General features: G+C 40.3%; 1 protein-coding gene across 4 annotated transcripts in view; it reads right to left on the reverse strand.

Annotated features, from left to right (window-relative positions):
- Nucleotides 1-394: 394 nt before the first annotated feature.
- nubpl (nucleotide binding protein-like) overlaps nt 395-13,308 on the reverse strand; it is a 76,607-nt gene continuing 63,693 nt past the window's right edge. For all 4 annotated transcript variants that reach the window (XM_078562842.1, XM_078562841.1, XM_078562844.1 and 1 more), the window contains 3 exons: nt 6,037-6,157; nt 2,984-3,066; nt 395-733 (listed from right to left, as the gene is read on the reverse strand). In XM_078562842.1, coding sequence (XP_078418968.1) covers nt 671-733; nt 2,984-3,066; nt 6,037-6,157 — 267 coding nt within the window. In that variant the 3' untranslated portion in view covers nt 395-670. The remainder of the gene's footprint in view (nt 734-2,983; nt 3,067-6,036; nt 6,158-13,308) is intronic.

Here is a 13,308-nt window from a genome sequence, read left to right on the forward strand (position 1 = left end):
TACATTGTAAAGGGAATAAGCAACAAAGTAAACTTAAGCACTAAAATCCATATAAAAAAAGGTTAAGTATCTCAGTTATTCAACAGCATAAAGATGATGAACCCAGGAAATAGATCAGGATTGAAGGACCATATGTTATTAATGAAAAGTATTTTCAAAGTTTTTAGCAATTAAGCCTTTGCAAAAATGTAATAGCTCAGGTTTGTAGTGTCAAAGATATTAAAGGCATAAAAGTACAGTAGGATGTTTGGCTGAGTGGAGCAATAGAAGGTTTAGTGGAATGAACAGATTTTTCCTACTCCTCCTTGGATCAACTATGGATAGCTGAAAACAAAATATTGCAAATATATAACAATGACTTGCATTTGATCACTGCAAAACTGCACCCTCAGTATATTTTGGTTGCCTTTTATTTATCAGTACAATAATTAACAATTTCAACTTCAGTCAGTGAATACTTCTCACTTCATCACAAACAGCAGTTATTCTTCTTGATGCCAAATATAAAATCAGGTGTTTCTGTGTATGATCAGAATGTTACTACATTTTCTGCAGTCATCACGTGTTCCATCTAAATATTCTGCTTCACAGCAAGTCTTTAAACTGCGTACTTGAGACAAAATATAATTGCAAACAGACTTGGATGCCGTAGATTGGAACTACCCACTGCTCACCCATGAGGTGCTGGCAGTCTTTTCACCACCTCTGCAGTAAGTCTCAGGTAGGCCTTGGCCTGTAATACAAACAGAAAAGCTACAAAGGTATCTGGTCTAGTTAGGAAATGTTGAGTATGGATTCATATACTTTTTTTAGACAGCAAAAACAAAATGTAAATTTTACATCATATACAGGTGAACTAAATGGCAGTTTCTTGGCTAAACAGTTTTAGTGGGGCTACAAGTTACAGATAAACACTACTGCTATTGGGGAAATATTTTTAAAACTAACTCTATGATAATAGTTTGTCAATTATCAGTTAGAAAGATAGTAATGCAGGAAATGCAGTAAAAGACAGAACTGTATTACTGTAACGTGGAATAAAATGCTTGCACCTGCAGTTCCTCACAGTAAATTCAATCCTTATCTTTGTTTCTGCAAGTGACATAATTAATATAATGTTGAATTCTAAGCATTTTTGCACTGAGGAATGGAACTGATAGTGTATAGTTAAATCACTATGCATCACTCAGTCACCACAAACTCAGGAGCATACACATTGCACCCAATTTCTTATATTTATATGCCAATTATAACTGCATCCTTCAGACATAGCTAACTTAAACATAGTCCCAAATTCAGTCCCCAAGATATCAATCATACACATGCTTGTGGTCAAGCGTTCATTTAAATAATTTAATAGACTGCATTACCCAGCCATAACAGAGCACTGAAAGAGATGTAACTTTAAGATCAAGCAAGACCAAATCTGAGACATTAAAAATGTCCCAAAGGCTTTTACCTCAGAGGCTTCAAAGCGCTTCTTTTGATGTTCCTAACTTTAGATTCTTAAAAAGGTTTTCCATTCATACCCTTGTTATGAACAGGCATTTATCAAGTACCTGCTGGATAAGGATTTTATCCAATGGGCAGTGTTGTCCTTATATACCCATAACCACTTAACTTGCATTACTTGGCTACTAGACGAACACTGCATTCATGTCTTTCTCTCCTTTGCCAGTGCATTATAACATTTAGCAATCGTTGAAACTAGTTTTCATCCCTTCCCTCCTTATGCGAATGACACTGTAAATAGCCTATTTTTATTTTTCTTGTACTGTGGCTTTAAAGTTGCAGTGTGGCTTTAAGAACCACCATGGCTGCAGTTGAAAGTTCACTGGAACAGGATGAGGAATATCTACAATGTTGCTATCCTGGAACAGAATGCGCCATAAAAGAACAGGATAGTGCCGGAAAGGAGTCCTGGACTAAGGGGAGCTGCCTGACGACAACAGTTTAATTGGTTCCTGACCAGGTGACCAGAGTTTTGTGTGGTAACAGTGCAGGGCGTACAGCTCCTAGCCTGCAACGGGGGAGGACTGAACGTGTGTGTGTGTGTGTGCGTGCGCACGTGCGTGTGTAGGGGTTTAATAAACAGTTATTTATTTATTTATTAAGTTTACAAACCCAGTGTTTGTATTCTGCTAACTTAATTTAAACAGAGAGGTAGAATTGGGGCACTCTGGTGGTTTGGTCAAACTTTTCACATTTGTTGCGGCTCAGGGAACAGTGGGCTTGATATTACAGCGCACTATCCCCAGTGAGTCGTAACAACACCTTGGTGAAATACTGTTTCAGAGACATCAAGGAACTTACTCATGTAACTATATTCATGAAAAGGTTGGGAACTCAGTGGCAGATGACCATTTAACCATAGGTAGTATCATAACCCTGTCTTCACCAGACACACATACATTTTCCAAAGGAATTTGATTCAATCACTAAATGGCATCAAAAACATGTTTTTCAATAAACCATTTACGAAAAACTGCAATTCAAGCATAAAAAGACAACATGTCTATTCCATACATCTGACGAGCAATTCTGGCTGATCTACTTCTTTTGAAGTTCAGGGACAGAAGCCAACTTAGGTGCTCCAAATTCTAACCAGGCTGGGATGAACTAACTCAGTGAAGAAATTCAATCTGGAGCCTTCCTGGACAATACAGATCATTACCGTTCAAAGCCTATCAAAAGCTTAAAAAGATTGCAGTTGTTTCTACATTTCCTTAAAACATTCCATATTTTTTGCATTAGCTTTCAGTTTTTAAGGATGTATTGAAGTGTATTAAATAGTTGACATATTCCCTCTGAAGTTTAGGCAGCTAGTGCAATGTTAGAATACTTTAAAAATAATATGCAGACATTATATTGAGTACGGAGTTATTTGTTGGCATCTATTGGATAAGGAGGAATTAAAATCTGAAAATCTGATATTGAACATCTGTTCTGCCATTTGTCAAGAAGCAAAACCAAAACAACATACCTCTGGACTGTCTGGATAAGATACAACAATTGGTTGGCCTTTATCTGACATTTCCCTTATATTTAAATGTAATGGGATGTCACCTATAAAAGATAAATCAGAACAGTTTTTCCAGTTTTGCAGTCTGGCTACAAAAATAAACCTTTTTCTTTACTCTTTCACGGGATGTGGGCATTGCGCCAGTATTTTTATTACCCATTCCTAATTGTCCTTGAGAAGAAGGTGGTGGTGAGCTGCCTTCTTCAACCGATGCAATCCATGTGGCGTAGGTACACCCACAGTGCTATTAAGGATGGAGTTCCAGGATTTTGATCCAGCAACAGTAAAGGAATGGCAATAGTTCCAAGTCAAGATGGTGTGCGGCTTGGAGGGGAACTTGCAGCTGGTATTGTTCCCATGCATTTGCCCTTGTCCTTCTAAGTGGTAGAAGTCGTGGGTTTGTAAGGTGCTGTCAAAGGAGCCTTAGTGAGTTGTTGCAGAGCATCTTGTAGATGGTACACACTCCTGCAACTGTGCATCAGCAGTGTAGGGAGTGGATGTTGAAGATGGTGGATGGGATGCCAGTCAAATGGGCTGCTTTGTCATGGATGGTATCATGCTTCTTGTGTATTGTTGGAACTGCACTCATCCAGACACGTGGAGAGTATTCCATCACATCCTGACTTGTGCTTTGGGGAGTCAGATAGTGAGTTGATTTTGCACAGAATTTCCAGCCCCTGACCTGCTCTTGGAGCCACAGTATTTATATGGCTGGTCCAGTTCAATTTCTGGTCAATGGTAACCCCCAAGATGTTGATAGTGGGGGATTCAGCAATGGTAATGCCATTGAATGGCATGGGGAGATGGCTGGATTCTCTCTGGTTGGAGATGGCCATTGCCTGGCACTTTTATAGCATGAATGTTACTTGCCACTTATCAGCCCAAGCCTGAATGTTGTCCAGGTCTTGTTGCATATGGGCACGCACTACTTTAGTACCAGAGGAGTCACGAATGGTGCTGAACATTCTGCAATCAGCAGCAAACATCCTCACTTCTGACCTTATGATGGAGGGAAGGTCATTGATGAAGCAGCTGAAGATGTTTGGGCTGAAGACAGGCTCTCAGTCTCAGGAATGAGACGATTGACCTCCAACAACCACAACCATCTTCCTTTGTGCTAAATATGACTCCAACCAGTGGAGAGTTTCCCCTGATTCCCATTGACTTCTATTTTGCTAGCACTCCTTGATGACACACTCAAGCAAATGCCGCTTGATGTCAGGGGCAGTCATTCTCATCTCACCCCTTGAGCTCAGTTATTTTGTCCATTTTTGGACAAAGGCTGTAATGAGGTTAGGTGCTGAGTGGCCCTGGCGGAACCCAAACTGATTGTCAGTGCCGCTTGATAGCACTGTCGATGACTCCTTCTATCACTTTGCTGACGATTGAGAGTAGACTGTTAGGTAATTGGTAGACTGGTAATTAGCCAGATTGGATTTGTCCATTTTTTTGTGGACAGGGCATACCTGGGCAGTTATCCACATTGCCAGGCAGATGCTCATGTTGTAGCTGTATTGGAAGAGCTAGGCTAGGGGCGGCGGCAAATTCTGGGGCACAAATCCTCAGTATTATTGCTGGAATGTTGTCAGGGCCCATAGCCTTTGCAGTATTTGGTGCTTTCAGCCATTTCTTGATATCACGTGGAGTGAATCCAATTGGCTGAAGGCTGGCATCTATAATGCTGGGGGCCTCTGGAGGAAGCCGAGATGAATCATTCACTCCACACATCTGGCTGAAGATTGTTGCAAATGCTTTAGCCTTGTCTTTTACACTGATGTGCTGGGCTCCCCCATCACTGGAGATGGAAATATTGTGAACACTCCTCCTCCAGTTAGTTGTTTAATTGTCCACCACCATTCATGATTGGATGTGGCAGGACTGCACAGCTTAGATCTGATCTGTTGGTTGTGGGATCACTTAGCTCTGTCTATTGCATGCTGCTTTCGCTGCTCAGCATGCAAGTAGTTCTGTGTTGTAGCTTCACCAGGTTGACACCTCATTTTTAGGTATGCCTGGTGCTGCTCCTGGCATGCCCTCCGGCACTCTTCATTGACTCAGGGTTGATCCCCTGGCTTGATGGTAATGGTAGAGTGGGTAATATGCCAGGACATGAAGTTACAGATTGTGGTTGTATGCAATTCTGCTGCTGCTGAATGGCCCACAGCATCTCCTGGTTGCCCAGTTTTGAGTTGCTAGATCTATTTGAAATCTATCCCATTTAGCACTGTGGTAGTGCCACACAATAAAATGGAGGATATCCTCATTGTGAAGACAGGACTTTGTCTCCACAAGGACTGTGGGGTGGTCCCTCTTAACAATACTGTCTTGCATAGACACATCTGCGACAGGTAGATTGTTGAAGACAAAGTCAAGTTGGTTTTCCCCTCGCTACCTGACTCAGATGCAATCTAGCAGCTACGACGTCCTTTAGGCCTCGGCTAGCTTGGTCAGTAGTGGTGCTACCGAACCACTCTTGGAAACGGACATTGAAGTCCCCCAGCCAGAGTACATTCTGTACCTGTGCCACCCTCAGTGCTTCACCCAAGTGGTGTTCGACATGGAGGAGTACTTCGTAGTGGTTTGATACAACTGAGAGGCTTGCTAGGCATTTAAGAATCAACCACATTGCTGTGGATCTGGAGTTATGCATATGCCAGACCCGGTAAGGACAGCAGATTTCTTTCCCTAAAGGACATTAGTCCACATCAGTGGACCAGATGGGTTTTTATCACAATTGACAATAGTTTCATGGTCACTAGCTTTTTAGTTCCAGGTTTACTGACTGAATTTAAATTCCACCAGTTGCCGTGGTGGGATTCGAACCGGTGTCCCCAGAGCATTAGCCTTAGCCTCTGGACCATTAGTCCGATGGCATTACCATTAGGCCACCGCCTCTCCTAACCTGCAGGCAAAATAAGGTAAATAAACATTGTACTGTTGCAGCAAAAAAATATAAAACAGCACAACATTTTCAGCATACAGTCAACTTAATAAAAATAAGTTTTGATCTCTACCTAGGACATCTAGCCCAAGTTTTGTTGCCAACGTCTTTGCTCCATCAGCCCCAAAGATGTGAGTCTCATACTTGCACTTGGGACACTGGAAGACACTCATGTTTTGAACAATACCGAGAACCTGTCAAAAGAGAGAGCTGCTAAGTATAGAAGATAGAAACATATTAAGAAAAAATGTAATTCAAGCACAAAAAGACAAGATAATTGAATCACAGCTGCCAACTTCTATACATTTATCAATGGAATTTCGATGCTAGAAATAGACAAACTGTTCATTTGTAGCCGAGTTTACACTTTTAGTCATCATTATTGAAATTGTGGAAAAATTGTTTATATATTAGATTAACTTGACAACTCATTACAGTAAATCACTATTTATAGTTGATACAGGTTTTTTTTAAACTTCTATGTGGATCTATTGCAGTTTTCAATTCCACTTGGAAATAATTAAAATGTTTCTTCACAGCTTTCCAGTTACATTCCAGCTCAGTATCCTTTACTGGACAGCCATTTCCTCTCATTAACAGAAATTGAATATTACTATGAAGAACAAACGTTGGAAATAAATTTAAAAATCCATACAGTAACCAGATTTTCAAAAAAAAAGTATTCCCATAACCTGACTCTAACGACAGGCTACTTAATATCTAATGCAGCCAGCCTCTATAATGGATAATAGGTTAGGGCTCAAGTTTAGATGATCTCAGTCCCAATGCATGCTCAGTTTGCATAGTTTCAATCCTTTGCCTGCCAACTCCGCTCTTACATCCAATTTCATGTGCAAACAGCTCACAGATTCTTTTGGCCTCCAAGACTGTGAATCCCTGTGCAGCGACTGCTGCCAATTCCTCTGCGGTCACCCCCTGCAAATTCCTCATCCACTCATGCCTTGGTCCTCAGGTATTCTGCAGCATCTCCTCACTTCATTTCACTCATCTTTCAGGAGACATACAATTCACTTTCATGACTGCCAAACTGCTCAATTTACTGTTCAGGATCCCATTCTAACAGCCTTAGTTAATGATTCTCTCCTCAGGTGCTGACCTTTTCAAAACCACGATCACCTCTGCCCAATCCCCTCCCAAAAGCTCAATTGTAATCCATTCACGCTCTCCACTGTTACCCAATCTTGAACATTGCTTTCCAAGACCTTTTATACTGGAAAGGGTTGTTGCCCCCTCATTTCCATGCCCATTTCTATCAAAATTCTTTATTCAAATCCCTGTAATCTAGCTTCTGCCCTGGTCATAGAACTGACAGGCCTGGGCAAAAAATCATAAATTTCATTCTTGGTGATTGTTACAATGGTATATTATCCATTCTTGAGCTCTACACATCACCACCATCCCTGCCCCCCACCTAGCAGCATTATGGAGTCAACCATGCCACCCTCTTCTATCAACCTTCCTTTTCTGAGGTTATGAGAATGTTCTTGGCAGGTTTTACTCCTATAATCCAAATGTAGCTGGAGCATCTCCAGCAACCTTAATGCCAAGCTTCTTCAATACTCCAGAATCTAATCAAAGATCTTACTAGTGTAAGAAATTGCTTAATAAAATCTTAAGAAATGTATTGGATATTACAGAAGCCTTAATAAGAAAGCTTGCTGGCTTAAACACACAGGACAAGCCTACTATCTCTGCCAAGAGCAAGTTTCTAACACAGACATTCCTGATAAATTTGGATCTCATAACCCATAGATAAACCCTGCACATAAGTAACCCCAGAGATAAAGGTTAAAAACAGGCTCTCGAGCAGAAACAAAATCACTTTGGACAGTTTTTTGAAGTGATCTATGCTGGCTAGGCTTCTTCAGACAGAGGAAGACTGGGAGAAGGGGCTCCCAAACACCTCGGGGTTAGTTTGAGAAAAAAGAAATAAAGTGAAGGCAGCTACTAACAGAACAGGCAATAGATTGCCCTCCCAGCTGCAGAAATCGGCGTCATCTATTCATTCATCCTCAGGGACCAGTGACCCACTTGCACTTGTCATGGGTTGTATGCTTTTCCTATTTAGCTAATGCAACATACTTAAGCTGTTGCTTCTTAATAAACTACTTCGTAAACTATTCTAAAGTCACATATGAGCTCAATCCCCTTTTGTGGGTAATCTGTGACTCCCAAACTTAAAATCTTAGAATACTTCCTCAACCACACACTGTTTTCTTGGTGAGATTATCCATAAGCACAGGGTCAGCTTCACCATATACATTAATGGTATACAATTTGACCTCTCCACCATCCTTTCTCATCCCACAACTACTGCCAAGCTGTCAGACAGTCACTCTCCCATAAAGTTAAATTTGTCAAGTTCCTTCAACTGAACTTCAGGAAGTCCAAAGCCATCGTTGGCAGCCCACACTATGAAGTCTACTGCTCTAACAACTCCATTCCCCCTTGCCAGCCAGCTGCTTAGGTTACCCAGTCTGTGAAACCCTGGCATCCTTTTCGATCAAAAACAGAGTTTTAAATTCAACACCCCTGCTAAGGCCACTTGCTAACAACTCTGCAAATATCTCCTTGAAACTCTACTCTGGACTCATCACCCAAACCTTCCTCCCAACCTTTATAAGAATTTTGATAATTTGTCAATGTGACAATCACCAAGGGTGCATTTTGTGATTTTTGCCTAGGACTCTCAGTTCTATGACCAGGGCAGAAGCTAGATTACAAGAATTTGAATAAAGAATTTTAATAATTTGTCAAAAACTCAACAGCCTGCATCTCATCCTGCGCTGAAAATCCTCCTCACCCAGTACCCTACTCACTAACATACTTCGGTCTTAGTTGCCCAACACAAAATTCTCAATTCAAAATCCTCCCACTGCCTAACTCCACTCTCTCAGCAGCTCCACCACCCTTGCAGTTCTTCCTATTCCCTTTCATTCTGACTAACTCACATCAGTGTTAAGTTCTCTTGGCCCTAACCTCCTGATCTCCTTGTAAACCACTTATTACATCTCTCTCTACATTAAAAAACTCACTTCCTAAATTCTCCCTTGCAGCTTGGCATCCATTCCCCTTTACAGTTCCACACTGAAGCAGTTTGGAATGCCTTTATAAAAAAAGCTTAATGCACTATATAAATGTACATTACTGCTCTGGGCATGAACACATAGCTCAAAATTCTCTTTAATATGGAACCATTTGGCCATCTTATTGGAGAATGAATGGCAAAATTGTATCAAAATGTTATACCAATGGTAAAAAAGACTTGCAATTACATAGTACCTTTCACAACCACAGAACATCCCAAATAGCTTTTCAGCCAATTTGCACACAGCAAGCACCCACAAGCAGCAATGTGATAATGACCAGAAAATCAGTTTTTGTATTGCTGATTGAGGTAGAACACTGGCGTAACACCCTTGCTCTTGGAAAAAGTTTCTTAGAATCTTTTACAAACACCTGTCAGAGGGGTCAGACAAGGCCTCCGTTTAACATCTCATCCAAAAGACAGCACCTCTAAGTGCAACACTTCTCAGTATTTCACTGGATTGTCAGCTTTGATTTTTGCGCTCAAGTCTTGGAGTGGGACTTGAGCCGACAACCTTCTGACTGAGGTGAATGTGCTACCAAAGTTAACACTTGACAACTGGTGCATTAATGGATGCTGTTCTGTGGCAGAGTAAAAGGGCATTTTATGATGCTAATACCATGTTAAATTGACTAGAACGTGTTCCATGATGATGCAGGGTGCCTAAAAGAGAAATCATTCTATCCCGCAGCACCATCACTAACTTGTTAAGCTCAAGTTTAGTGCAAAGTTTTTAAAATCAAAGGTTCACGTGTTCAGCAAAATAGTCGAACAGGTGAATTATGGAATGCTTGCTCACCACACAAAAGGATACACACCTTCGATGCATCAGGACCAACAACATGGTTAGCATATAAATAAAGCACACAAAGAAACTAGTTTAAATAATAAACAGACTAGTGCTCCTTATTCAGTCAAACACTCAGAATCTACCATTTTTAAAAATAAAATGTTATTCCATTTTTCATTTTTGCATACATTAATGCAATAATCTTACTCAAACAGATCAATTGGCAAATAGCTTTGCTAGCCACAGACCTGCATCAGTGTGGAATGACGAGCACACTTTACCAGCTCTCAAAACTTACAGAACAAACCAGTGGACACACCCCATTCATTCAATCTACTGTTAGTTTAGAAAATTGGCCTTTGCATAACATTTGCTAGCAGCTTGTCCAAAATCAAGAACTCATTGGAGTGGGGGAAATCAGTGCTGTGTTTTCCAGTTACCTTTGTGTTGTCTTTAAAATATATATCAGAAAGCCAGTTTATTTTTTCTACTGTGTGCAACAAAATAGTACAGAATGTGATACGCTCATAACAGCAAGATAAATTCTTGCATTCTGCAATAATGATGAAACCAAAATAAATGTCTAAATTCAGCAGCAAAATCTCCCACACTGAGCAAGTCCAATGTCATGCTTACTACAAAGGCATGGCTGTTCTAACACATAGATCATCCTGCTGCTAAGTGAGTTATATTTAAGGCCGTAAGGGCCTGATTGGTGTTCTAAAAAAATAGGTTTGCTTCAAAGTGTTGCAGGTACTGAAAACTTGAACATTCCACAGTGCTGCTCACTCCACAATACTGCCATGTTTGCCTCCAGCCATATCTCAGAAAATATGGATCATTTTGACATTCTGTATACATTTACATAGGAGATAGAAAATATTTTTAAGCCCTAATGCAACCGGTTCTAACTACATTAATCTTAGTACCACAGGACTTTGATCAGATAAAGAAGCCTTTTGACACAGTTTTCAGCCAAAGTACAATTTTCCTTCACACGGTGCACTGACATCAAGCTTATTGCCAAAAGACAAATGGGTAAGCACAATGTTTCAAAATGAGAAGTCTCCTGATGTACTGAGTAATTCAGCTATAAAAACCATAAAAGTTCCAGGTTTAGTCTATTGAGGTAACTGCTCTTACCAGGAGCCGGTTAAACAGGTGGAGGATGGAGTGAAATACAAAAAGCCTCACTGTCCTTCAGGCAGACAGGGTGAACAAAGGAGTCAGAAAAGTTCCAACTGTTGATTATCAAGCAGCTGCTGTGCCCGTGCATACAGAATCGAGATGATTGTAATATCACCAATATCTGATTGCTTCCCGACAGTCACTGTCTGGGCTCACACAAGGGGAATGGTCATTTAGATGAAGTACTAGAAGATGCCAAGCACTCATGAAAATGCACTGCATAAACACCTCCAAGAGGAGAGGAAACAAGAAAATCAATGGGAAAAAAAACTTTTATTAAATGGTAAGTTCTGCTAAGTTTACAGACATATCTGTATGCCCAATTTTTTATCCAATAATTTTTCTTCATGCAAATGTTGGCTCCAAATGTGTTTTTTTTTAAGCTACCATCTAATTCCCCTTTAAGGAGATGTTTGGGATTTGCTTTTACAAAGTACAAGGAGGAGGTTATGTTAAACTTGTGTAAAACACTGCTTCAGCCTCAGCTTTTTTTTTTCTTTATTCTATTATGGGACGTGAGCATCGCTGGCAAGGCCAGCATTTGTGCCCATCCCTATTTGCCCTTGAACTGAGTGGCTTGCTTGGCCATTTCAGAGGGTAGTTAAGATTCAACCACATGGCTGTGGATCTGGAGTCACATGTAGGCCAGGCAAGGATGACAGGTTTCTTTCCCTAAAGGACATTAGTGAACCAGATGAGTTTTTATGAAAACCAATGAGAGTTTCATGGTCACAATTACAGATACTAGCTGCGTGGTTGAGTTGTGTGTTCAGTTTTGGTTGCCACACCACGAAAGATGTGAAGGCATTAGAGGAAGTGAAGAAAAGATTCATGGTTCTAGGTATGAGGAACTTCGATTATATAGATAGATTAGAGAAGTTGAGTCTGTTTTCTTTACAGAAGAGAAGGTTTAGGGGAGATTTGATAGAGGGATTCAAAATCATGAGGAGTCTGGACAGACAAGGTCGGGAAAAACTATTCCCATTGGTGGAAGGATCGAGAACAAGAGGAGTGCACAAATTCAAGGTAGTTAGCAAAAGGAGCAATGGCAACATGAGGGTAAATGAGTGGTTAAGGACTGCAATGTGAAATTGTGGTGGAGGCAGGTTCAATTGAGGCATTCAAGAGGGAATTGGATTATTGGCTGAAAAGGAAGGCTGTGCAGGGTTATGGGGAGAAGGTTGGGTGGGGGGTTGGGGGTGAATGGCGCTAGGTGCATTGTTAATTCAGAGAGCCAGCACAGAAACAATGAGCTGAATGAGCTCTGTGCTATAACAATTCTGTGATTCTGTGAGTTAGTAGCAGAGAATTCCCCATTCCAACCATGCTTTTTTTAAAAATCAATTCCTTATTTTCTAAAAAAAAAGTCATAATAAGAAATCATACCAAAGAAAAGCTTACAGTACTGCAATAATTCAATACACTTACATTTGGAAGAGAAAGAGAAAGGAAAAGAGGAGGAGGAAGGAGGAGAGAAAAAAAAACTCTCCCCAGCGCCCCAAAAATTAAATAAGAAAATCAACAATCATGGGTCATATACAGTTTCACATGATATAATGCATATAACTGACCCTAATTAGGATGTATGAAAGTAGAGAGCTGTAGTTCCTCAAAGTAATCTAAGAAAGGTTGCCAGGCTACATAAAATCCATAGTGTACTTTATTTTCTCAAATTTAAGATTCTGCATAAGATCATGCACCCAATTAGTAAAAGATGGCAGGGCAGCCTGTTTCCAATTTAATAGAATAATACGTCTAGCCAATAATGTTGAAAAGGCATGTGCATCAGTCTGAATTTTCATAAGAGGGATGCCATTTAGTTCCACTCCAAAGAGCACTGTAATAGGAGAGGATTTAATGTTGCTACTGAAAATATGAGAGAGTGATCTAAAAATTTTTGTCCAAAACAAAGCCAATTTAGGACACAACCAGTACATATTAATTAGAGAGGCTGGGGCTAATGACATTTATCACAGGTTGGAACAAAATTTGGATAAATCTTAGATAATTCCACCTTGGATAGATGGATACGATGCAAGATTTTAAATTGTAGCAACCCATGTCTTGCACATGTCTTACAGATGACGAATGTACACGAGAGAGAATAAACTTCCAGTTGTCTTCTGATAAGTCTGAGTCAAAATCTTGCTCCCAAGGAGTTTTTAAGGTAGAAAACAAAGGGCAGTGTTGTGAAAAAATTAGAGAATATAATTTGGAAATGAACCCCCTAACAAAAGGACTTAATTCCAACATATCTA

Source organism: Cetorhinus maximus, chromosome 18 (assembly GCF_964194155.1).
Source record: "Cetorhinus maximus chromosome 18, sCetMax3.hap1.1, whole genome shotgun sequence".
In the NCBI taxonomy this organism is placed as follows: domain Eukaryota; kingdom Metazoa; phylum Chordata; class Chondrichthyes; order Lamniformes; family Cetorhinidae; genus Cetorhinus; species Cetorhinus maximus.